General features: G+C 30.1%; 1 protein-coding gene across 7 annotated transcripts; it reads right to left on the bottom strand.

The window, feature by feature from the left end:
* Positions 1–1,263: 1,263 nt before the first annotated feature.
* LOC122502345 (flavin-containing monooxygenase FMO GS-OX-like 2) lies at positions 1,264–25,801 on the bottom strand. 7 transcript variants are annotated; one of them, XM_043612352.1, is made up of 8 exons: positions 25,687–25,757; positions 24,768–24,890; positions 24,462–24,678; positions 21,709–21,850; positions 11,799–11,935; positions 10,649–10,852; positions 10,265–10,550; positions 1,264–1,819 (listed from the first exon to the last, which is right to left on the bottom strand). In XM_043612352.1, exons 3-8 carry the CDS (start codon positions 24,653–24,655, stop codon positions 1,523–1,525), a joined length of 1,260 nt encoding a protein of 419 aa, XP_043468287.1. In that variant the 5' UTR covers positions 24,656–24,678; positions 24,768–24,890; positions 25,687–25,757; the 3' UTR covers positions 1,264–1,522. The 7 variants fall into 7 exon arrangements, with proteins under 7 accessions (XP_043468287.1, XP_043468284.1, XP_043468286.1 ...); XM_043612349.1 differs by having other exon boundaries at positions 25,644–25,754; XM_043612351.1 differs by having other exon boundaries at positions 25,674–25,749.
* Positions 25,802–27,070: the final 1,269 nt, after the last annotated feature.

The raw sequence follows: 27,070 nt of genomic DNA, 5'->3' as shown, positions 1-27,070 counted from the left end.
TTTGGTTACAAATGTTTCCCTTTAAGGTTTTTAAAAACTTGTATTCATTATTTCCACGTTAGTTATCAGTATTTTTGTTCATATAATTTTTAAAATTGTTTTAAATTAAGTGAAAGGGTTTTCAAATAAAGTTCATTATAATAGTCACACTGCAACCGCATTAGAAAAAGAATTGTATATAATGAAATTTACAATATCTGGAAATTAGTTTCTAATAATTTATTTATATAAAAGATACCCGTTTTCTTTAAAATAAGATATTGTACAAACCCGTAAGGCTGAAGTTAAAAAATTGACATTATATATTTTGTCAATTGATTAATCATATCACGTAATTACGTCATACGTGTCCACGTGTATAGCTGACTGTCAACTGTGCGATATTAATGCTTCTCTTGGTTCTTAAATGCAATTTCATAATAATATTCACAATTGCTATTTTAGATTTTCTTCAGTCATTAGAAATTAAACTGATCTCAGTAAAATAAGTAATTTTTTTTCATTATTATAGAAAATTTATAATTTTAAGTTTAAGATATAAGTCATAAATGTTGGTTTTTAAATATATTTTTTATCTTGATATGAAATTAGTGGAATTTTAATTTGAAATAATGAATGAATATTAAATTTCAGAAAAATTTTTTAAACTTTGCCTTCTTGCATTCCGATAATTTGGATTGTGATTATCGAAATATTGTTTGTACTTTAATTATATCTATTATATTTCAAACAAAACAAACAACAAGACTTGTCATTTAATAATCAGGCAGTCCATTACGTAAACATTAACTTAAAATCATTTGCGCAGTTTTACATTATTATTGTCAATTGTACAATATGAATGTGCGTAGGAAAGAATAAAAACACATTACGTTTGTCATTAAAAATGACATAATTAAGACATGACGTATTTAAATTATAATAGAACCAAAGACTTTGCATTATTGTAAACGCCAGTATTTGAGCCTCTTCCTCGATTCTATTATAGAATTTTCTTATTCAAATATTAATTGTTCGCTATAAGCCATTATATTTTTAATCAGCGTTTTGTACGTCCTTTATATTGAGATTTTCTAGATTAAGAGTATAAGACTACTCCTCCGCTAAATAATTTGGATATACATATAATGTGCATTTATTGAACGATGTATTTTATCTGATAAAAACGATCGTTATTGCGTAGCACTAAAAAAAATAAATGACAAATAAGTGACATGTATTTTTCAAACTGAGATATTTTTGAATAAAAGAAGAGTAGTAAAATAGAATAAAATTTGTTTTTATTTATAGGATATTTACAATTATATTTTATACCATTTTCATTCTGGTCTATCTTATTCTAACTTTTATTTATCCATCGACTGTCATTGCGACAATTAGAGTTCCCAACAACCTTTGAATACCAAGTTTCATAAAAATTCATTAACAAATTTTTTAACACACTTTTGATCTGAAAAGAAGAAATCTCGTCTGCAGACAAAGAGTTAAGTTACATTATAATGTTATCAAGTAACGTTTATCATTATTCTAGACTTATATCCACACTTTTGTTATCATCTGCAATAATTAATTTGTAATCCTTATAGTGCCACAAATTAGATTTTCTTAGACTCCACCAAGCTTTATAACCTGTTTCATAGAATGGCGGTAGAGGATTAAATCCACCAGCCTTTGCTAAACTATTATTAAACGACCATTGTTGTTCAGCAAGAGCATGAGCATGTCTTTTTTTCTCCGTTTTCAATTTTGAATCCTCCATCATTTCGTTTTTTGCTGGTAGAATTAACTCTCCCTTGAAATAAGCTAAAAAATACTGGGCCTAAAATTAAATTATGTTTTTTAATTCTTAAAATGTGTTAAAGCTAATTTATTAGTGCAATTTTTCTTAGTTGAATTCAGTTTTCATTGTTAAATTTAACTATACAGGTCTCGAACTAGATCCGTAAATCCCGTAAAAGTCCGCAACTTTGCTTCAAGTCCGTAAAAGTCCGTTTTTTAAAAAAAGGTCTGTAAAGTCCGTAATTTTATTGATAAAGAACAAAAAGTTTGTAAATTGTACGATATAATTTGGATAATTTTAAAGAGATTACAAATGATTGCAGAAATTCAATTATTTTTAAAAGTAATAAAATTCTTCGCAGAAATTCAATTATGTTCAAATTCAATGATTTGTATATCTATTATTTTAATAAAATTTCCCAAAAGAATTCCATTATTTAAAAAAAAATTTAATAAAATTCTACACAAACTTTTAATTATTTTCAAAAAATAATAAAAATTTCACAGAACTTTCATTAATTACAAATTTTTTTTATAAATTTCATCGCAATCATTTAATTATTTTCATAAATAATATGGGCACCGAAACGTAGATATCAAAAAACAAACAATTGGGATCCTGGCATAGGGTCTAATAATAATACATAATTTATGACGTTAAAAATTTTGTTTAAAAAATTTTTTTAAACAATTTGTTATAAACAAATAAAGAAAAATTGATTATCATATAAAACTAATAACGCCATTCGATTCTACGCGAAAAACTACTACGAGAACATATGTTGCAAAATTTAAAAAAAAATTGGACAAGTGCGAGTTGTACTCGCACTGCAATGGCGGGTTCCGCACACAAATATTAAAACAATACTTGCAACATTGATCGGTAATTGGTAGAATTGAAATAAACAATTATAAAAATATATTAAAATCATTTGATAAAAAAAAATAACTAAAAAAAATTAAAGTATTGTATATATCTAATATTGTAAACAATAATAAGCAGAGGAACAAAATTTTCAAAATTTATTATAGTTCCTCTGCTTATTATTGTTTACAATATTAGATATATACAATACTTTAATTTTTTTTAGTTATTTTTTTTTATCAAATGATTTTAATATATTTTTATAATTGTTTATTTTAATTCTACCAATTACCGATCAATGTCGTCAGACTGTAATAATACACTAGGATACCAATTTTCAGCTCATTAGGTCAAATAATGTAAAAGTTAGGAAAAAAAATTTTTTTTTAAAATTTTTTAGTTTTTCCTTGACAACGCTATGGCCATCATTACATATCAAGTTCTGTATATTTTTCCTGTAATATTCGAGTAAAAATACACCAGCATGCAAAATTTCAGCTCTCCATGTCGAATAGTTTAGAAGTTAAGGGGGGGGAATGGTCACTTTTTATGCATTTTTGGCCAAAAATCTTGTTATTTCCTTGACAACGCTATGCCCATCACGTCCAGTCACATTCGCTATATTTTTCCTGTAATCTACGTGTGAAAATACATATCTGTACCAAATTTGAGCTCTTTAGGTCAAATAGTTTAGCCGCTAGGGGGGGGGACGGGACACGATTTGGCTACGGACAACAGAGTCTCACCAATAGGGTTCCGCCGATACACCGCAGGTGTACGGAACCCTAAAAAAGACCTATTGTTATAAAAATGTTATAAACAATTAGCCTGCATATACAGTACGAAAACCTAGCACGTCAGTCATATCCCATGAGTGGGAGTGAGACAGACTTATGCGATTCCCATACTTTTCTATGACTGACGGATAGCTTTTCTTACTGTATACTCGTTCCAGTCCATGGACACAGAAACGCAGATATCACAAAAACAACAATTGGGATCCTGGAATGGGGTCTAATAATAATTTTTGACGTTAAAAATTTTGTTTAAAAAATTTTGTTTAAACAAATTAAGAAAAATTGATTTTCATAAAAAACTGATAGCGCTATTCGATTCTACGCAAAAAACTACTACGAGAACATATGTTACAACATTTTTTAAAAAAGACCTATTGTTTTTTCGATATCTGCGTTTCTGTGCCCATGGACTGGAACGAGTATATATATGCAGGCTAATTGTTTATAACATTTTTATAACAGGTGGATTCCACGTCAGTTCAACACACTTATTTTCATGACTTGTTGGGATTTGGCTGTAATTTTGTAAATTTATTACTTTTATAGTGATAAACAACTCCACCAAATATTTTTTCAAAATTTTGAAAATTACCACACTCAGAAAAAAATTTGTTCGAAACAACCAAATTTTGGTTGAATGAACCAAATAAATGCATTGCTATACAGTCAACCAAACGTTTGTTTGATTCAACCAAATAATTTGTTCCAATACGTTTATTTGTATTAACCAAATGGTTATTACACTTAACCAAAAATATTTATTTAATATAACTAAAAAATTTGTTTATTTTAAGAGAAAAGATTTGTTTGATTTAAATAAATAGTTTTAGTAAACGTATTTGGTTCATTTAAATAAATATTTTTGTTTACTTAATTTTTTTATTTATCTTCTTCTAATAATATTTGAATTTCCCAATTTAATATTTTCTAGTACATATTATTGGTTAATTTATAATTTATTATGTAATTATTGATATTTTAAAATTATACATATAATAAATTATAAATTAACCAATAATATGTATACTAGAAAATATTAAATTAGGAAACTCAAACATTATTAGAGGCAAATAAATAACAATCAAGTAAAATATTATATATTTCTTCACATAAACAAAATTACTTAATTATAAAAACACATTTAAAATATTGCATTAAACATATTATATTATGATTTTTATACGTGCACTCAGGAAAAAGTTTTTTCGAAACAACCAACTGAAAACTTCACAAAACCTTTTTGTAAATATTCTTCTCACTGGTACAAAATTAAATATGCAGTAAGTCTAAAATGAACACAATGTATTTAATATTTATTTAACCGTCACTTATAATTTTGTTTCTTTGATTTACCGATTTAACTAATAAATTTGGCGCGAACGCAGATTGTAGACAAGTAAGATCGCCATTTTTAAATTCACACATGTACTTTTTGAGACAAGCAAATATTTTTGTTTGAGTCAAATAAATTGATTTGGTTGAATCAAACAAATTTGTGTGTTGTGTCGAACAAACTGTATTTAACTAAACAATATTCTCTATTCAAAACACAAATTTGGTTAAATGAAACAAACAACTTCAAATAAAAAATTTCTTTCCAATAACCAAACAAAATTTTACGTATTTATTAAAATGAACCAAATTTCTATTTAAATCAACAAAATTGTTTTATCGTGACAAATAAAATAGGTTAATTAAACAGTTTGGTTAAGTGAAATAAACTTTTTCTCTGAGTGCAAAAATATGTCATTTTCAAAATTTTTGTCTTTTTTTTAAAAGTGCTATAACTTTTGTTCTAATTAACCGATTTTGGATTTAAAAAAAGGATTTCTTTGGTTTTAAGTATATTTTAAGTTAAAATTAATATAAAAAAAAATTCAAACAAATATTTTTTTTGAAATTTTGAAAAATTAAAAATCCGTTTTTGAAAAAACATCATCTTCGATTTTTTTCAAAATTTTACTAAATGTTAGGGCAAATGTGCTTTACATGTCCTGTAAATTTCATCTTGGGATCTCAAAGGGATTCGGAGTAAAAAAATAAAACGTAACTACAAATTACGAACACATGGGGCAAAATTGCTTAACTGCCCAGGCAAAAAAATGAATTTTCTCTAAACTTTGCTCAAATGTTACTATTATTAGTAGAAGTGTAAATATTAATTTTTTTTTAATTTTATAAAATATTTTTTGAGTTATGGAGTTTCAAAATTTTGATTTTTTTGAAAATATCTTTTTTTCCATTTTATATATTGATAAGTAAAATTAATGAAATTTAAAGTATGAATAGTGATTTTTAAAGAGGTTTTCACGGGCTATAAGCTGGTGATGAAAAAAAGTTGTTTCCTGTCAATTTGACCTTGACAGGGTGGCCACCGGACTTTGAAACCTTGAAAACCTTGAAATGGACGTGAATTTTGTCAAACCTTGAAAAAACCGTGAATTGGACGTGAATTTTTTTTAAAAACCTTGAATTTTAGTATTATATATTATTATATATTATTATATATTACTTTAAATTGTATTATAAATAATTGAAATCCTCAGAAAAATTTTATAATTTATGAAAATAATGGAATTCTTACAACGAATTTTATTAATTTTTTTTTAAATAATTGAATTCATGTGGAAAATTTTATTACTTGTAAAAATAATTGAATTTATGCAACGAATTTTATTACTTTTTATTGAAATAATTATATTCTTTTGAAAACTTGTATTAAAAATGTAAATTTTGAAAATTTTTGAATTTCAACGAAGAATTTCATTATATTCGTGAAATGTAATTAAATTCTTACATAAAAATTGGTGAAGATAATTTTATTTTTCGAGAAATTTATTTAAAATTCTATTAAAAATATTTGAAACCATGTGAAAAATTTTATTGTTTATGAAAATAATTGAATTCTTGCAAGGAATTTTATTATAATTTTTGTAAATAATATAATTTTTTTTTTGAAAAATTTTATGGAAATTAAAATTTTTATAAGTTGTTGAATTTTAAAAATGTTTAAATTTGAATGTTTTGAAGAATTTTAATTCCTATGGAAAAATAATAATTAAATACTTATTTAAAAATTTAAATATTGATGTTTGCGAATAATTTTACAATTTAAGAAATTCGTAAATAAATGTAATAGAAAGTTTCTTTGAGTGTCTAATAATTTTTAGAGTGAATCAGAATATTCTTTATGGTCACACAGTGGGACAGAATCAGTAAATCCTGGTCAAAATATGAAAACATGTTTTAAATCAATTGTAACTTATTACTCGGGGGTTTTTAGGGTCGCTGATTACGAATCTGACATTATTTTTTCAAAATTTAAAATGGCGGATCCAATATGTCTGTGTCAGCCATATTGGATCCGCCATTTTGAATTTTGAAAAACCGACATCAGATTCGTAATCGGCGACCCCAAAAACCCCAGAGTAACGAATTTCAAGCGAATCCGATGAATTTTTCAAAAACGTGTCCGCCATAGTGGATCCGCCATTTTGAATTTTTGAAATTAGACTTTAAATTCGTAATCAGCGACCCCAAAAACTCCCGAGTAACGAATTTCAAGCGAATCCGATAAACTTTTCAAAAATGTGTCCGCCATATTGGTTTTTTGAGGTTATGTCAAAATCCTGATCTGATGAGGTTAAATGGACCTCGGATTCGGATTCAGCGACCCAAAAACCATAAAGTCTACATAGTGAGACCCCCAGATCAGAACTTTTTTTTTGTGTGGCTGTGTAATCGAAGACAACCTTATTCTCATTCGGCGCCTCTTTTCGTCATACAAATTTCGTGGAGATGATCTCCTCGTCGGCGTGTAATGATCATGAAAAGTCCACTTCTTTGTAGTCGATGCTGTAGGAGAGATCCGCAGAAATCGTCCTCCCAATGATACTTGGATTACCAAAAATGACTGAGTATTATAGTTTTGTTGCTTTGCAACCAATTATTCACAAATGCAATATATATTCGAGCACCAACCGCTACAAATTTACATAATATTAATAAACACTCTGACAATAATTTATATTTAGTTTTAATTTCAATATTTCCTTACCCCTATCGGGCGTTGTGAAATATATAATTGATTGTTATAACAGTGCAATTCGCCAACCTGCTACGCACCGAGGTGCTTGTTCTGAGGTCTTGACCACACTGATTTTGACACTCAAATTTACTATTCAATTCTCAGGCTGAAGTCCCATGGCAGCGTTTTGCGTTGCGTTTTGTAACTAGGCAATGAGTGTGAGAGAGATGGAGATATATGTTTGCTATATTTGCACTTATGGCTTAGTTACAAAACGCAACGCAAAACGCTGCCATGGGACTCCACCCTCATACACACACATTCCCTTATCGCTCCTGTTGACACGACGAATACACACTTTACATGATCGTAATTTGTGGTTACGTTTTATTTTTTTACTCCGAATCCCTTTGAGATCCCAAGATGAAATTTACAGGACATGTAAAGCACATTTGCCCTAACATTTAGAAAAATTTTGAAAAAATCAAAGATGATGTTTTTTCAAAAACGGATTTTTAATTTTTCAAAATTAAAAAAAAAATTTGTTTGAATTTTTTTATATTAATTTTAACTTAAAATATACTTAAAACCAAAGAAATCCTTTTTTTAAAATCCAAAATCGGTTGATTAGAACCAAAGTTATAGCACTTTAAAAAAAAGACAAAAATTTTGAAAATGCCATATTTTTGGTAATTTTCAAAATTTTGAAAAAATTTTTGGTGGAGTTGTTTATCACTACAAAAGTAATAAATTTACAAAATTACAGCCAAATCCCAACAAGTATTGAAAAAAAGTGTGTTGAACTGACGTGGAATCCACCAACAATAGGTCTTTTTTTTTAAATTTTGCAACGTATGTTCTTGTAGTAGTTTTTCGCGTAGAATCGAATGGCGCTATCAGTTTTTTATAAAAATAAATTTTTCTTAATTTGTTTATAACAAATTGTTTAAAAAAATTTTTAACATCAAAAATTGTTATTAGACCCCATGCCAGGATCCCAATTGTTGTTTTTTTGATATCTGCGTTTCTGTGCCCATGGGCTGGAACGATTATATATGCAGACTAATTGTTTATAACATTTTTATAACAATAGGTCTTTTTTAAAAAATGTTGTAACATATGTTCTCGTAGTAGTTTTTTGCGTAGAATCGAATGGCGCTATTAGTTTTCTATGAAAATTAATTTTTCTTAATTTGTTTATAACAAATTGTTTAAACAACATTTTTAACGTCAAAAATTATTATTAGACCCCATGCCAGGATTCCAATTGTTGTTTTTTTGATATCTGCGTTCCTGTGCCCATGGGAATTCATGGGTTAAAATTTAAAAAAAATTAAATTCTTTTGAAGAATTTCTTTGAATTTTTTTTAAACTAATAGAGTTTCTTTAATAATTTTAATTGAAAATTTTGAAAGCAATTGAATTTTATGAAGAAGAATTTTATTAAAATTGTAGTGAAAATAATTGAATTCTTGCAAAGAATTTTACTATTTATAAAATTAATTGAAATGTTTCGAAGAATTTATTAAAATTTTAGGAAATATGAACAGTAATAATTAATTTTGTACTTAATAAGTGGATTTTAAAAATTTTGATTTACAAATAATTGAAATTTCGTAAAATTGAATATTGTAAACAAATGGATTTGAAAATATTGTCAAAGAACTTTTTCGAAAATTATTAAAAATAATCGATTTAAAGAAGAATTTTAGTTAAAAATTCTTGTAAATAATAATTGACATGTAAATGATTTTATTACTCGGTCATCTTTTATTATTATGAAATGTAATATAGGGGAGTATAGTCGAGGTTGGACCACTGTCTAGGTAGGCCATTGGCGATTTTTTAGACAAGTTAACTAGCGCCACCTACGCGCATGCTTGTCGAAGCTTGTCTTAGTGGAACCTAACTTTTTGTTCAATTACATTTTCTGAGAATCGAAAATTGTGTTTTCTGTGACGTCGGTACAAAAAAAAAGCTCAAAAAAAGTTTTGTGCATCATATGAAAAACCATTAATAAAAGATTAAAAAAAATTGAATCGTCAAGGCTACATGCAGAAATTTTGTGGGACTTATGGTTGAAAGAAAAACAAAGTGGAAAATCGAATCCCGAAACGTATTTCTTTATTGTTACAACAATTCGGTAATGTTACTTTCTGTCAAGGTCGGCCACTTTGTGTTTAAAATGTGCATAGATGAGGACGAGCTACTTCATTTGCAAAAACTGCAATTCTGAATAACTCATAATATAATTGATAATCTTATTAATATTTTTATTTAATTTTATTAATATTTCAGTGCAAATTTTTTTTTTTATTTATATTTATTTTTTTATATTGTTTATTTTTATTATTTTATTATTTCATTAAGTTACAAGCTGTAAACAATAAAGAATCAATTTTCCGTAACTCCAAACATGTTATTTTATTTTTTAACGATTAATGCCCTTTGAATTTTAAACATAGACCGACCTTGACTGTAAGGACCAACCTGGTCTGCAAATTTTTTTTTTTTTAATCTTTTTAACTTTTTCATTTTAAAACCAATCAATTTACTTTGTACAGAAAAAATGTTCCTATTAAACAGGACTTTCCAACAATATACTTCAATTGTCCAAATTCATTTTTAAAAAAAAGTTATAAACAAAAGTCAAAAGGTGGGCCAACCTCGACTACATTCCCCTATCTTTTATTATTATTTGACTCGGCCTGATTATATTTTTGTTAGTTGGTCCGTAAAGTCCGTATTTTTAAATAATTTCACTGTTCGAGCCCTGACTATATTATATATTGTTACCTTCATGTGAAACATTGGGAATGGTACAACCTTATTATTTATACCCAAAATACACATTGTTGGATAATTAATATTGATCATGTGTTTGTATATTGGATAAACATAGTTATTATCAACAGTTATTCCACAACTTGGGTCCAAAAATGGAAACGTTATTAAATATCCTGTACAGTAGATAATTGCATCAACTTGCACTGAATTTCCGTCTGCAAAATGGATTTTATTTTTTTCTATTCTACTGATTTCCATGACCTGAGTTAATTGCGGCGGTAGTATACTAACTAGCCTAAAATTATTGAAGAAATATTAGAGAAATATTTATTGTTTTTTTATTAATTATCTATTATCTCGTATCGAATACTATCAAAAATCAATAAATGTTACCTTTCCCCATGATGACTTAAATAAACGTGATCAGCATGTGCACATAATTCTATACCAATATCGATACCAGATGATGATGCACCAAGAACCACTATTAATTTACTGGTAAAATCCTCAGGTCTTCTATAAGAATGACTATGTAAAATTGTGCCAGGGAATGTTTCTATTCCAGGTATTTTAGGCACATTTGGTTGATAATATTGTCTGTAAAATTTAGCAATTAGTTAATATAAATCTGATCGTTACTTAGACGTAGAAATGATTATTATTAAGCTGATGGTCGCCTAAATGTTCTGACAAAACTTATTATACACTATCCTATGAAAATAATTAAAAAGTGTAGAAGAAATGTTTTTGCACACATGGAATTTATAAAGCATTTTCTACAAACTTACTGCTTTTACTTCACTTACCAAAAACAAATTTCAGTTTTACCAAAGAGTGCACTTTTATGATTTTTAAAAATGTTGGAGAATTTTTCCCAAAAAAAGCGATGAAATATATTTATTAAATGGTTAGAAATATTAAAAATGTTATAAATGTTTAGTTATTAGTTTAAAATTAGAAAAGAAAAAGTAAGAAAATGAAATTAATCGGAATCACAATTTGGACATGTAAAATAGGCTCCATTAATTACATATTTTAAGTGAACAGCTCTATCGCAAGAATAGCAATGAATAGAATTGTTTTTGTTCAATTACTATAGCTATGAGTGATTTTAATAATATGTACCTTCATTGATACAATTGTGCAATTAAATCGCCAAAAACAACCAACAAATACTTCCCCAAAAACGTGTCCCACAATTCCCCAAATGCTTCATTTTACAAAAAGCTTTGTATTATTTATTCATTTTAATTTGATGCAAAATTTCTTTTTGGAGTCAAAGTACCAATGCCACACAATAATTAAAATTCAGAATTTATTGCAAAATTTATTTAAGAATTGAGGCTATGGCAAAAACAGTGAATACTGCTGAACCGTAGGTTGATATAGTGTTTTAAGCTTTTCGAGAAGAACTGTAGTTAATTTCTGGACAACATGTTGAATTTTCATGAAGAATTACAAAACTGGATTTTTATTTCTTCCATATCCTCAATTTTTTATAAAAGTAAAATTATGTTCTGCTTGAGTCTCTTAAAATATTTACCCAGTACAAACGATAATTCCGTCGAATTCTTCATGAAAAATTTGATTTGTTTTTAAATTTTTAATTTGTACTTTCCAAACAGTTTTCGAATCATCATCCTTAAATTCTGGTTTTACATGTTCTACCAGTGTATTGAACTGAAATGTAATCATTGCCAAAATTAATTAAATTAGAAGAACACAATATTATATTTAGAAAAATTACCATTGTTTCAAAGAAAAGCTCTTATTTGACATTGTAGTCCCAGTGGGCACAGGGACGACTAAAATACGTATTTTTACGTATTTATTTATTTATTTATTATTTTATTACGTACGTCCCTTTTTGTCCACGGACATTTGGGGACAATGATGGTAATTTATTTATTTATTTAACAAAATCAAGTTCCTAGGGCTTAAAGCCCTTCGAGGAACAAATACATATATATTTAAATAATTTTATTTCAGTAGATAACAATAAGTATAAATTATAGTATATTTTAAATGGTAGGGGAGACCGGGGCTAAACCGGACGGATTTGGTCTTTGACCAGAAAACTCATAGAAAAAAATATTTTTTGCTAAAGAGTAATATACCGTTTTGAAGCTTGTTCCTTCACCTACAAATCTCACTTGTTCGTTTTTAAAAAACTACAATAGCTTGGGAGATATATTGCTTTGAAGGTGACTACCTCAAAAACGAAAATCTGAAAATTGGTGGGACTAAACCGGACACCCCATTGGGCTAAATCGGACACGGCAAATTAATTAAAGAGAGAGACACCAATTTTCGTTTTTTTTTGTAGAAAAGTCAAATCAATTCTTTGTTTATTTATTTGTATATAAAATGAATTATAGTTTTCAGACTTGTTTGTTTTTAGCAGCTCGCTTGCTAATTCGTGTTTTAAAATATATTCTTTATTTATTTATTGATAAAGTGGTTCTATGCAAAGAATATAATATAAAATAGGTCATTAATATGAAATAAATTATAGTATTCGCAAATTTGATAGTTTTTTGTCACGATGTCCGATTTAGCCCCACACCGTCATCTAATAATTAACCTGCAATAAATTTTTTCTTCTTAACGTCTTCCATTAAACTTTTTTTCTACTAAACTCAGTACACCTTCAGCTAATAAAAAAATTGCCATATGATATGTGCACTTTAATTATAACGAAAAAACCCAAAAAAATGAGAAAGTTTTTTTTACTTTTACTGCGAAAAACGACATTTTTATATATTAACAGCAACTATTATTACAAGAAAAATGACATGTCCCTAAAACCTCATGCAATATATGCTTCACGAAATAGCGCGTTCAGAGGTTATTAACATTATTTGAAATTCTTCATGGTTTCGGAAATATTTGACTTGTTCGGTTTAGCCCCAGTCTCCCCTATTTAATATATTTGTAAAATTGGTTATTGTAAAACATTTAACAATGATAATAAATTTTTTAAAAAGTATATCATAAAAAATATCAAAAGTTTACCAATATGTTATATTAAACAAATTGTTGTTACATTTAAATAAGAAATCGAAAAACAATTTTTTAAATATAAATTGACTCAAAGCATCTCTAATGTTAACTGGTAACTTATTCCAAAGTCACACACTTCTAATTATAAAAGTTTTTTGCATCTTACAAGGGGCGATGGAAAGGTATTTTTAATATAGATTTTCTTTCTCGGAGTTTACTGCTAATTGATTCTTTGGCGTTCTTAAATTCGAGGAAATCATAAAGATCCCAGGAATTTTATTATTAATAATAGAGTATAGTAAATTTCCCATGAAATACTGTCTTCTGGTTGCAACATTTAATAAACCGGCTTTAATCCTGTAATTCGAAATATGTTCACTTTTTGGTAGATTGTAAACAGAATGCAATTTATTAATTAGCAAATTATGATTCACAGAAGGAAAAATGCCTTTGAAAAATCGAAAAACACTACAACGGTGACATGTTTTTAGTCCATAGCAAGTTTAATATCAGTTAAAAATTTCAATGAAGCAGTACAGGTGCTATGTTTAGAGCGGAAACCTGATTGCAAAGGCTCTAATAAATCATTAAAAGTTAGAAAATCTGTTAACTGTTTACGTACTATTTTTTCCAAAGGCTTAGTCATAGTACACACCAAGGAAAAAGGTCTATAGTCAGTATGTGTCTTTGGATTTTGAACTTTAGGTATTAGACGAACATCATTCATTTTCCATATATCTGGAAAAATTCCTGTTTGAAGGATATTGTACACGTGTATTAAAATGGGAAAAATGACTGGAAGAGCCAACTTGATCATCTTAACAGATATACAATCAGGACCCATCGCATCGCCTTCGATTTAATAGAAGCAAGGGTATTAATAGTACATTGTGCAACGAGGACGCAAAGCGCAAGTTTCTCCCGAGCTTGATTTTGCAGTACGAGGCGAAGCCGAGTACTGTAAACAAGCGAGGACGAGAAATGCGTGCGTCCGAGGTACACACGACATTTTATACAAAACGAGAATGTAATCCGCGGTTACTCGGTGCGTTTTGAGAGGTAAAGCATGGCTTTGCTTCAAGTAGTTTTTTTTTTTTTTTAAGACTACTTTCTCGTCCTAGGACCGTAAAACTGCTGCTTGAAGTAAAGGCATACTTTGCGTCTCAAAAACGCGCCGAGAAAGCGGGGATTACATACTTGTTTTGAATAAAAATCATTTCTGGAGAGATATTAGAAAAAAAGAACTTATCATCTTCGAAAATATTAATATTATCACAAAAACATGTGCAGCAGGGAGGGAGGACGCCTGGTCAGGTGTATAAGAGGTAATATCTCGGAGCCATCAAAAGGCAACTAAAAGACGTCTTTAAGAAGTCTTCCAAGCGTCCTTTTCACAGACGGAAAAAATTTTATCTGTATAGCGGTTACAACATTTTTACAGCTACAGGGCAGTTCTACTATTTTTCAAAATAGATCTGCTTAAACTGCAGAATGAATCTGTAATATGTCACAAAGAATACTGTAATTACCTTCCAAATTAATGTTTAGCTCTCAGTGTGGTTCGAATGAGAAACTATTACAGAAGTGACGTTTTTAGCATTCGACGTTTTAAACATTCGACGTTTTGAACATTCGACGTATTGACAATTCGATATTTTTAGCATTCGACGTTTTGTCCATTCGATGTTTTTAGCATTCGACTTTTTGTCCATTCGATTACTTGGCATTCGACTATATGATCATTCGACGACTTGGCGATTAGGGGATATGCATGCGTCTCTAATTTACTAATTACTACTGCAAGTTATTGTATTTACATAAATTACTGTACTTACGTAAATTAGATAACTTACGTAAGTAACCTTATTTGCTTTACTGGCTGCATTTACATAACTTACGTAACCTAGTTAACATAAGTAACTAATTTACTTACCAATGGTCATATTGTAAAATAATTTTTTTCACAATAGAAATGTTATAAAAAAAGACCTTACAATATTAAGGACTACAAGTGAACAATAATTATATCAATTATTGAGAACAAAGTGATTTTTTAAGGGGCTTGTATACCTCCTCCGTTCTAAGTATATCAGAAACGTCCAGCGTTTTGATTGGCTATAGAGAATTTCCAAAACATTAAATTTTTTGGAAATTCTCTATGAGCATAGCCAATCAAAACGCTGGACGTTTCTGAATATACTCAGAACGGAGGAGGTATACAAGCCCCTTTACATTTAGAATGTATAATAGTCTTTATACAACTCAGGCGTATTATGGTCACTTTCTCTACCTGTACAGGCGCGTACTAAGTTCCCCCTTATAACCCAGCAGTCAATAATGTAACCATTATAGCCCTAGGGAGATAAAGGGTATATTATTGACCGCTCCCAGGTCAATAAAGTACCCTTTATCTCCCTAGGGCAATAATGGTTACTTTATTGACCAGCTGGGTTATATGGGAGAACTTAGCATGCACCGGTACAGGTAGCATAGAGTAACCATAATACGCCTTTTGTTGTATAAAGCAAAGTATGGAACAAGAGAGGTAAGTCCGAGTTTATGTACCGAGCACAATATTGAAAAATGAGTCGTAGCACGAGCGAAGCTCGGTACATAAACTCGGACTTACCTCTCTTGTTCCATAATGTACTATTCTCGAAAGCGGTGAATTTTCATAGCAGTTAGTATATAAGAAGGTTTCAGTCATGTATAAATATGTGTAAATAGCGATCGTTATTATGTTATATGCGTTTTAATATTTAAGTTAGATTTATGTACTTAGGGTTTAATCAAATTGTTTAGTTTAATAATATAATTAATCTTGAAGTTGGGAGTCTTGGAAGAATGAAATCAATATTGTGCAGTATATGATTAAAAGTCACTAATTAAAAAAAAGTTTTATTTTAGTTGAAAATTTTCTTTTTTTACTTTACTACAGTCATTTGTAATCAGAAATGAATTTAGTTCGTATTTATTTCAAATAATTTTTTAATGAGTACATTTGCTTTACAGAATAGATAAAGCGAAGCTATCCCTGGTAAAAATTTCGGACTAATTCCGGATTAAATACGGACAGATTAGTAGGGATTAGTCCGAAAATTGTACGAAAAAGGTCCGAAAATGATCCGCGCTAGTCTCATATCAATCCGAACGAAAACCTGAATCCGAAAACACTCCGGAGTAATCCTGAATATCTACGAATTCAGTCCGCAACAATCCAAATTTATGACCGATGAAGAATTCTTCTAAAATAAGTACGGAATTATCCGATATCAATATGTAAAGAATACGGAATCAGTCCGCAACAATCCGAGTTTAATTTAGTTAAAAAAAACTTAATCCGCAAAATGTCCGGAGCAATCCGAACTCTATAAGCTAGAAATCCGGTATTAGTCCGCAACAATTTGAAATTAAATGTAGCAAAATCCTATTCCGAAAGAAGTACGAAACAATCCGAAATCTGTATGCTAAGAATCCGAAAATTTTCTGCAACAATTCGGATTTAATCCAATTAAAAGGCATAATCCGAAACAAATACGAAATAATCCGAAATCTGTACACAAAGTATCCGACATTAGTCCGCTTCAATTCGGAATTAGTGTGGTAAAATCATATTCCGAAACAAATACGAAACAATCCGAAATATGTATGCTAAGAATCCAGTAATAGACGGTCACCCGAATCATATTATATCCCTGGTAAAAATTTCGGATTAATCCGGATTAAATCCGGGTATATTAGTGTGGATTAGTCCGATAATTGTACGAAAATTATCCGCTTTAATCTAACATCAATCTGAGTGAAATTGTGAATCCTAAATCAGTCTGGAATAATCTTAAATGTCTGAATTAAATCCGTAATTATTACGCAACAATCCGAAATTATGTCCGTCAAAAAACTCATCTAAAATAAATACGAAATAATCCGAAATCAATATGTAAAGCATACGAAATCAGTCCGCAATATTCCGAATTTAGTCCAGTTAAAAGATTTAATCCGAAACAAGTATGAAACAATCCAAAACCTGTATGCAAAGAATCCGGTAATAGTCAGCGTCAATCCGAATAATACCCGATCAAAACACCCCTGTCCGAAAATAAGTCTTATTATTATAAGAATTTGTAAATATATACAATCCATATTCAATCCAATTCAAAGACTTAATCCGGAATGATTTTAGAACAAAAACCTGTCCATAAGCAGACTGTTTCGGATTAGCTGCGGATTCACTGGTTAAACCAACCGGATTACTTCTACATTTAATAGTTGCATTATGCAACTTGCATATGATCTGACTAACTACAGACTAAACCGGGCCAATTATGGATTCAATAGTGATAAACAACGGTATTAATTTCAAACTTAATTCATGGTGAAAAAACTCCACAATAAACCGTACTGTTGCGGACAAATTCCAGATTAGTCCGAAATCGGTCCTACTTTTTATTCAGGGTATTTACTTATGGTAAATAAAATATGCAGTCATAATTTGTTTTTACAAATTTACTAGTATTATTAATTATCTTGTTTCAATATTAAAATTGACACTGATTATGTGTTAGTTTCTTGTCATTTCTTTTCGTGACACTCTATAAATTCTATTATGAATTTGAACTCCCATGCAAGCGTGGTATAGTGGTTAGTGTATTCGATTTCGGTGCGATATAATGTTAGATAGGTGTAGGTTCGAATCCCCAAGCGTTAGAAATTTTAAGTTAATGTAAATCAAATTACGATAGGTAAATCGAAAAATATGTTGAATGTACCATAAAGTAGGGGAGAGGCTCCAGTTGTGAGACGGGTTTTATTTTTGACCCGTAAATTGTAAACGGGTAAACGAAATTGTAAATAAAATACACCGTTCGAAAGGAAACAGAAATACGCAACTTTTATTAAAAAAAGTGTAGTGTTTCGATGAACTCAAAAAATTTTACGATACATTTTCCGAGCACATCGCTTTTTTCAAAAAAAAAAATGTCTCCAGTTGTGAGACACTCATTAAAAATTGCTAAAATTTAATAAGTTTGACATAAATCGTTATGTTCAGTAGAAATAATTAAATATATTAATAATATATATTATTATATACTAAATAATATTTATTCGCCAAAATATGACTATCAAATAAACACAATTTAATAGCTTCAACAAGAGCATTAAAATTGATTTCTTCTGAATCAATTGGCTTTTTTCCACTTGACATGCCCAAAAATACTAGAAAAAAAAATCAAAACAACATTTAAGTAGTATGCCTGCAAAATCGTATTTTTTATGCTGCCCAGATGGGTGTTGACACCGTCTCACAACTGGTGATATGCTGTGTCTCACACCCAGAAATTGGCGCTATTTTGAAAAACGAAAATTAAATTATTTTCAACCGTAGATTGGAACAATGCAATATTGCATCACAAAATACAAGGAAAACACTAAAAGAAAATGCATTACATTTACCTTTTCCAATTAATTAACTAGGAAAAAATGTACTTTGCATTTTTTGAAAAAACGCTTTTTAGTCGATTATTTATCACACACAGTGTTGGTATTTAACAAAAACAGTTTATATATCCGCTTCGGCGTACACAAAAAAGTTGGCTCATATAAAAAGAAATGTTTTTATATAAACCAATCGGCTTTTTAATATTGCATGTTAAAAAAAATTGACTGTTTCACAACTGGAGACTCTCCCCTAATAATAATTAATATGTGTAACTTGTATAATTATTTTTTTATTAACATTCACTAAATTGTCCGGACTAATTTTTTATTGCTTCGGACTAATTCCGGATTCACTAGTTAAAATTAACTGATATTAATTTCGGACTTCATCGGACCAACTCCTGGATTCACTAGTTCTTCACAAACCGTACAGAGTTCGGATTTTTACGGATTAATTTTGGGTGACAAAAACCTGACCATAACCCGCATAGTGATGGGTACGTAATATACGTCACGTAAATTACCTAAAAAATTTCAAACACAATGCATTTTTCATGGTGGGGGGGGGGTAAAATACGTATTTTACATATGTAAATACTCATGTAATTTACGTCAAAAACCTCGAGTAAAGGCCTAAGCACAATAGATTCGCGAAAGTCGTTCGCGAACGCAAAGCATGAGTTAGAAAAGGACATACATATATTCGTGTCCTTGTCTATCTCATGCGTCTCGTTCGCGAACCGATTGTGCGTTGAACTTGACGCGTCACTTCCCAACACTGGTTGGACACCCTGTTGTAATCATTAACAGAAAATTTTTCTCCGTGTAGTGTTACCAATCGAACTAGTGAAGCCAAACCGTGAGAGTTGGCAATCGTGTTACGAGTGAAGTTGCTTCATTGTTTATAATTTGGTGTGTCAAGCTGGCAGACGAAGTCAATTGTAGTCTGTGCAGCGAAACGCCAACTAAAGTGAAACAAAGTGAGGAAAGTTTGTTGAACTCATTCGAAGTGGAAATGTCGGATCACGGAGACAATAACGATGAAACTAATTCGCAAGCGGGAGACAATCACACCCGAAAGAGAAGCCCAAAATGGTCGAGGTGATACACATAATACACCAAAACATAGTGAGATAGGAGATTTGATTCCTTGTTATGATGAAGAAGAAGATGACGACGTCGAGAAGTGTATCCGCAGAGTCTATGAGGTCCAGGCAGCATATAATGTGACAGATGGGATAATAAAGCTTCAAGCTTCGCGACGTTTGAGAAAACGAGCACTCGAATGGTATAATAAAACTCCGGGAATAGTTGCCAAAACATGGCCGCAGCTGAAAGAAGAATTAATCAAAATATTTAGAAGCAGGGAAGATCCCAGTAAAAAAAAAACTAATTCAAATGAATTGAAACGAATTAACATTTTTGGTAGGCTCCAATTCGTATTTGTCACAAAGCGGGATTCACTCAAGCTCTTTATATATTTAATTGAATTTAATTCAATATGTACCAATTTGTCCAAACGAATTCGCATTCGAAAGAAATGGCCAAGGAATGCATTGATTTCGTGCTAACGAATTGAAAAAAATTAAAGGCTCAAAACTTGTCCAGTGAATTGGTACGGATAGAAGGTTCGGAAGTTCAATACAGTTTCACGAATTTAGGAAAATTGCATCATGGCTCCAATTCGTATTTGTCACAAAGCGGGATTCACGAAAGCTCTTTGTGAATTCTTTTTAATTCATTTCAATTAGTTTTCGTTTACTGGGATCCGTTGACCCGTACCAAATAGATGGAAGTGCGAATGTGGAAGGTGGGAGAGAAATTCTCCTCCTACTTTTAGGACAAGGTGAAACTCCTGAATCGTTTAGACTTGTCAGAAGAGATTTTAATAGAATACATGATAGAAGGAATACCTGATTTCTTGTTAAAATGTCACGCACGGGCTGGGAACTATCGTACGTTAGTTGATTTGCTGAATGGGATGCAGCGCATAACCAGGAACGAGGCAAGAAGAAATACGAAAAAACCTAGTGGTCCCAGACAAGGTGCATTCGCTTCAAATTCGAAATACGTCAGAAGTGATAACAAATTGGATGAGACAAAGTCTACACCAAGTACCAGAGTGAGATGTTACAGGTGTCACGAATTTGGACATTTATCGTCGGAATGTATAAACCCTGAGAAAGATCGAGGAGCTTGTTTTAAGTGTTCGAAAACAGACCACCAGGCACCAACGAACCACCACCACCTGCCCAACGAAGTCAACGAGAGTGACAGGAGGCGTTTCAACTTCAAGTGGAACAAGTTTTAACGATGATACAGTGGCTTTTATTAACACGACATCGAGAGAAAATTCAACAGAGGACATCTTCAACATACGAACTCTACACGTGAAGAAGAAGACGCCGTTGGTCGAGCCGAGTTCGACAGATACTGAGAAAGAAAAGGACACAGACAGCTTCTGTCATTTTCTTTTGCATGCCCTGTTCCTGTATCTGTATTCATTCTGCTTAGACCTTTAGTGTACCAAAGTTTCATCTATTTTCATTTAAAATTGACGTGGTGACAGATTTTTGTCCAAAAAATAAGGTTTTTGACTCACTGTGCGTCTGCATGATAGAGAGAGAAAATAATATTAGCACCAGTAGGTGTCTCTCTTGCACTATAATGCTCATTTGAAGGACAGATACTGGTTTTAAATCTTTTTTCTCTCTCCCTGTCAGTGACGTCACCGGGGGAAAAGAAAATTTCCCTCACGCTCACCGGGAAAGACATACTTTTCTGCCCCTTCCCAAGTAAGAAATGGTGTACTTTCGGTGCTTGTGTTTTTAGAAAAAACCATTTTTATTTTTCATGAAAATTTTAGGAATTCTGACCCTATATAAAAAGCAAGAGGAACTTATTTGAACACCTTTATTTCGTGTAAAATCCGTAAATATTTATTTGGCTTCGGGACAGAAGTATAGCTTTTCTCAAAGTGTTTAAAATTAAAAAATAGATCGTTTTTGTCTTACCTGAATATATTGATAAAGTTGAAAATGTTGAGCATAGTTTTGCAAATAAGATAAAATTTGTTGATGCGTTGCAGTACTGAACTTGTCCCCTTTCATTTTTCGGTAGTCAGGAAAATTCATTATCTCACATGGCAAATTGGTTCTATGGAAAATTTATATTTATATATTATATAAAACCTCCGTCTTTCCTGGGATATGACGAAGGCTCAGTTGGAGGAAATGACAAATTTGAGAGGGATTTTTTAAATGCGTCAACAAGCTGGAGAGGTGAACGCGCGCATCGTTTTTCGTCACGGCTCACCAGTAATTGTCACGCACACTCGACGTAAGAAGGAGAAATCCAACACACATAATTAATAAGTCATGTTGATGGCAACCCAGTAATAAGGGGTGAATTAAAGTGGATTGGCACTTTTATGCTCTTAAATTCCAAACCAATTCCGTTTTTGTCCGCAATCTTAATGAATTCCTTTTCTATTGTTAAATTGATAATTTCTATCCAATTCAATTCTCTGTAACCATCACGTGACCAGAATTTGAAACCCCTTTAATGCCCTTTAAAGAATTCAATGTTAATTAAAAGGCATTAAAGTGAATTCAGACTCTGGTCACGTGGTTACAGAGAATTGAATTGGATAGAAATTATCAATTTAACAATAGAAAAGGAATTCATTAAGATTGCGGACAAAAACGGAATTGGTTTGGAATTTAAGGGCATAAAAGTACCAATCCACTTTAATTCACCCAGTAAAAAAAAACTAATTCAAACGGATTGAAATGAATTAAGATTTTTGGTAGAAAGCGGGATTCATTCAAGCTCTTTGTATATTCGATTGAATTCGATTCAATTTGCCTGAAGTTGTGCAAACGAATTCGCATTCGTAAGAATGGACCAAGGCATGCATTGAATTCGTGCTGACGAATTAAAAAAAATTAAAGGCCCTAAAACTTGTCCATTGAATTAGTAAGAATAGAAGGTTTGGAAGTTCAATACAGTTTGACGAATTCAGGAAAATTGCAACATAGCTCCAATTCGTATTTGTGACAAAGCGGGATTCACTGAAACTCTTTGTGAATTCTTTTTAATTTATTTCAATTAGTTTTTGTTTATTGGGCACCCCTTATTACTGGGAATGCTGGTGTGGACATATCACATGGTTCTGACAGTCTATCAGGTGTTATCCCCTCTCACTCTGCACATGGTACCTCAATAGCTGACTCACAACTGTTTCAATTTACTATCAAAATGTGAGAGAATTGAGAAGTAAACTTTTTTTTATCAAATACGTGAAATTCTTGACATTAATAATAATAAGGCAGCCGTTTAATTTTGTATGCTATTTCTTGTAATTAGTACTCTGTACGAAAGGGCATTGCCCGAATACTTTTCAAATATATATATAAAAACCGCTGCCAAGTTGTATATTTTTTTTATAACTTTAGTGCTCATTTCATGAACACTTTACTTCCTCATAGAGATAAAAATAATATAAATATATGAATAACTTTTTATAAATATGGTAAAAGTGATTTAATTTTGGGTCAATCAATGTATTTTTAAATACCCTACTAGATAGTTACAATAATTTAATAGTTAAACAAAAATTTCCAAACAAAAAAGTTGAGAAAATGTCATTTTTCACAATTTTTGGTTTTTAAAATACCATTAATTTCGAAATTTATTATCGAATTAGGTTCAAAAATAGGTCAATCGAAGCGTTTTTTAATGCTCTACAAGTTGATAACAATAATTTTAAAGTTACTTCTACGTTTATCAACAAAATTTTTAAAAAAAGTCTTATTTTCCAAAATTTTTTATTTTTAAAAGTTTAATAACTCCGGTTAATATGAACGAAAAATGTTCAATTAGGGCTCAAAAGATGCGTCTAAAAAACTCTACAAAATTATGAAAAATCATTTATAGGTGTCTTAACATTTTTTTAAAGTTATAGGCAAAAAAAGTTTTTTTGCAAAATTAAAAATCAAAAAAAATTTTAGTTAAACTTTATTAATATATCAGAAAGTACTCTCACTTTATGTCCGCAGGTGATGTTTACACACACACACACACACACACATACGGAATGACATTTTTTAAAAATGTCATTTTTGAACTCCTGAGGTCAAATAACATAAAGATATGTCAAAAAATCGAACTCAAAAAATTTTGGTATTACAATACTTCCTCTATGAGAAAGTAATATTATAATATATAAATAATATATAAATTTCATCTTTTAAGCATGCTTGACAATCTTTCAAAACCGGCGTTTTCAGATAATATCAGATTTGCTTAAAACATGTTACACGGGGGTTTTTAATGTCACTCATTACGAATCTGACATCAGATTTTCAAAATTCAAAATTTTATTAGGCCCCAAAAGTTGACTGAACTTTAAATTCAGTCAACTTAAGTTAAGTTATTATTAATTAAAATAATTTCTTACAGCACCGAAAGTTTGCTATAAAAGTTAAAATTGACTAGGTTGGAACCTTCGGAATCTTTAGTTGTGAAGCTCGCATGAAACTTGAAGTATAATTCTTTAAATGCCCACTGTTTTTCAATGTTTCACACGAAAGTTGACTAATAATTGCATGATTTCAAGTCTCATGAGCTTAGTGACTAAAAATTCCAAAGATTCGAATCAAGTTAATTTCAGCTTTTGGGAAACTTTCGGTGCTGTGTAGGTTCAAGATTTTAAATTTTAATTTGCACTATTCGATTAAAAAATTTTTATATAATATATAAATACCTGAGATCTCTGTACATACTGGAGTGTATTGGCAAACCATTTGAATCTAACCCTGTTTTTTCATTATAAACCCATGTACCTCCAACTTTTTCAGTTTTTTCGAAAGCCACTAATTCAAAATTATTTAAATTTGCCGCGAAATTGCGAAGAGCGCACAATCCAGCCGCTCCTCCGCCTATTACACAAATTCTCATTTTTTTTGTAGATTCATTGTTATCTGTAATTGAAGAAAATCTTCCTTTAACTTTTCTCTCCAGTATTTAAAAAAATTGAATTATATAATGTTCTTTTTATGTAATTACTTTCCTTATTTATTGCTCTTTTATTTCTTAATCTTATCACTTAGAAAAATAAGAGACCACAGAAGATAAATTTAAGGTCGTCGGCCGGAATTTCATTTCAGAATGTGGAAAAATTCTTCTAAAAGAGCTGCCAGATGCCAAATTTTTAAAAATGAAAATTTTAGTAAGGGGCCATCCACATATTACGTCACACTTTAAGAGGGGGGGTCAAACAATTCGTGACACCCTGCAGAGAAAATGGCGCTAATGTATGTAATAGAATGTGACATGGGGAAGGGGGAGGGGTCAAAAATGGCCAAAAATAGTGTGACGTAATATGTGGATGGCCCCTAATTCTAACAAACGAACATTTTTCTAACATTTGGAAATTCTAACAAATAAACATTATAACTTTTAATAATTCTAACAAATAAACATTCGAACATTTAGTAATTCTAACAAATAAACATTCTAACTTTTGGAAATTATAACAAATAAACATTCGAACTTTTGGACATTCTAACAAATAAACATTTAATTGAACTTTTGGACATTCTAACAAATAAACATTTAATTGAACTTTTGGACATTCTAACTTTTAGAAATTCTAACAAATAATCATCCCTGCTGGAAGTAAAGAGATACAAAGAGATTAAAAAAAGTGGATAAAAAAAGATTAGAAGGTATAATAGTTTGAAAAGATGCAAAATGGATACTTAAAAGAGATACAAATTGTTTATCTCTTTCTATAACCTTATATTTAAATCTCTTTTTATCCCTTCTAATCTCTTTATACATATACAGTTTCAGATATAGAAATATATAGAAAAAAATATATAGAAAGAGATAAAAAATTGGGGATGCAAAGTGGTGAATTAAAGAAGATAGAACTTTTCTATACAAAAATATGGAAGTTAAATTCAGACAAAACCGTAAAATCGCACAGTGAATAACACACGCTTTCTGATCTACGAATCTACTGACCCGACGCCATGACACATAACAGCTGGGAAGATCGACGCATGCGCGTATAAGTTTATGAGTATGTATATAGAAAGGGATATACTATAGTAGATTAGAAGAGATAAACTTATTATATCTCCTAAAATTCCCATAATCTTAACTATCCCTACCTATCGCTTCTAAATGAAGTAAGGAGATAGAATATGGGATAAATAAATAGAAAAATTTTATAGTTTTGCAGTCTCGCATTTCTATCTTCTTCTATCTCAATAATGGGAATAATGGTAATAAATAAGTGTTAATAAGATCCTTCATAAAAAGCGATGGAAGGGTATAAATAGGATATCAATAGTTATTAAGAAAAGGTTATAAATGTGGAGAAAGAAGAGTATCGAGAACTTCTGTCATAAAAAGAGATAGAAGTTTATAGACAGGTTATTAAAAGGTATTGAGAATAGGTTATTAATAGGTATACACAGTAAAAACAAAGTCTTAAATAATTTAATGGTGGCTAGTTTTAATTTTTGACTTATCTTAAGCTATCAACTTTATTTAATCATAAAAACTAACTGAAAATTAAAGTTAGTTGTACTCTTACTTAAATAAAACTCAGTTTGTAATTTATTTGTAATACACCGGACTTAATTTCAGATCCAATGGTATTAATAAAAAGTTAGATGAAATTAACTTCTAATAAGGTACGCTAACAGCTGACTGTAAGTCTGGCGAGGCTGAAAAAGTTGATTGTGACGTCACAAGGGTCGCAATTTGCAAACGTGAAAAGTCTGAATAGCGCGTTGCGTCGCCGGTTTACTTTTGACTCGTGTTTTATTAATAATATATAAGTCCATAAATTATATTTATAATTGGTGAATCTTAGACAGAAAGTTTAGTTTTATTAGTATGTTAATATTTTAATTCGATTATAAACAAGTTTATAAACATTTTATAATCTTAATTTCACCTAATATATATGTGCATTAGCATTTAATTCTTTATCTTAAAGAGAGAAATTTCCACTGATAGTTTTAATAATTGTTGTTTGTTATAAGAAATTAAATGTGACATATGTTTATTTTAATAAAATTCAAGAATATGAACATACTCTGTAAAAACAAAGTCTTTCTTTAAGGCGGTGTCAAAGTCGATTGGATTTTTGCATTGAGCTTCAATGGAAAAATCGCATCGACTTTGACACCGCCTTTAAGCTCGAAATTTGTCTTTTTTCAAGGTGTAAACGGAAGACTCCCCAATTGATGCAAGTAAGGTGTTAAATAAACTTAAATTGAAAAGGAATTTAAACATTGAAAGGGATACAAGGAAATAGACAGGATTTAAAAAGTAATAGAGAAAAGGTGATTGAAA

This window comes from Leptopilina heterotoma, unplaced genomic scaffold (assembly GCF_015476425.1).
Source record: "Leptopilina heterotoma isolate Lh14 unplaced genomic scaffold, ASM1547642v1 Lhet_228, whole genome shotgun sequence".
Classification (NCBI taxonomy): Eukaryota; Metazoa; Arthropoda; class Insecta; order Hymenoptera; family Figitidae; genus Leptopilina; species Leptopilina heterotoma.
This window is presented reverse-complemented; position numbering and strand designations above follow the sequence as displayed.

Excerpts from the sequence above, each read along its gene's own strand:
- LOC122502345 (XM_043612356.1), bottom strand. The coding sequence starts at position 24,655 with ATGAGAATTTGTGTAATAGGCGGAGGAGCGGCTGGATTGTGCGCTCTT. Across the intron at positions 11,936-21,708 it reads AACTTTATCAATATATTCAG|TTCAATACACTGGTAGAACA; the intron begins GTAAGACAAAAA and ends ATTACATTTCAG. Across the intron at positions 10,853-11,798 it reads GGAATTATCGTTTGTACTGG|ACAATATTATCAACCAAATG; the intron begins GTAAATATTTTA and ends TAAATTTTACAG.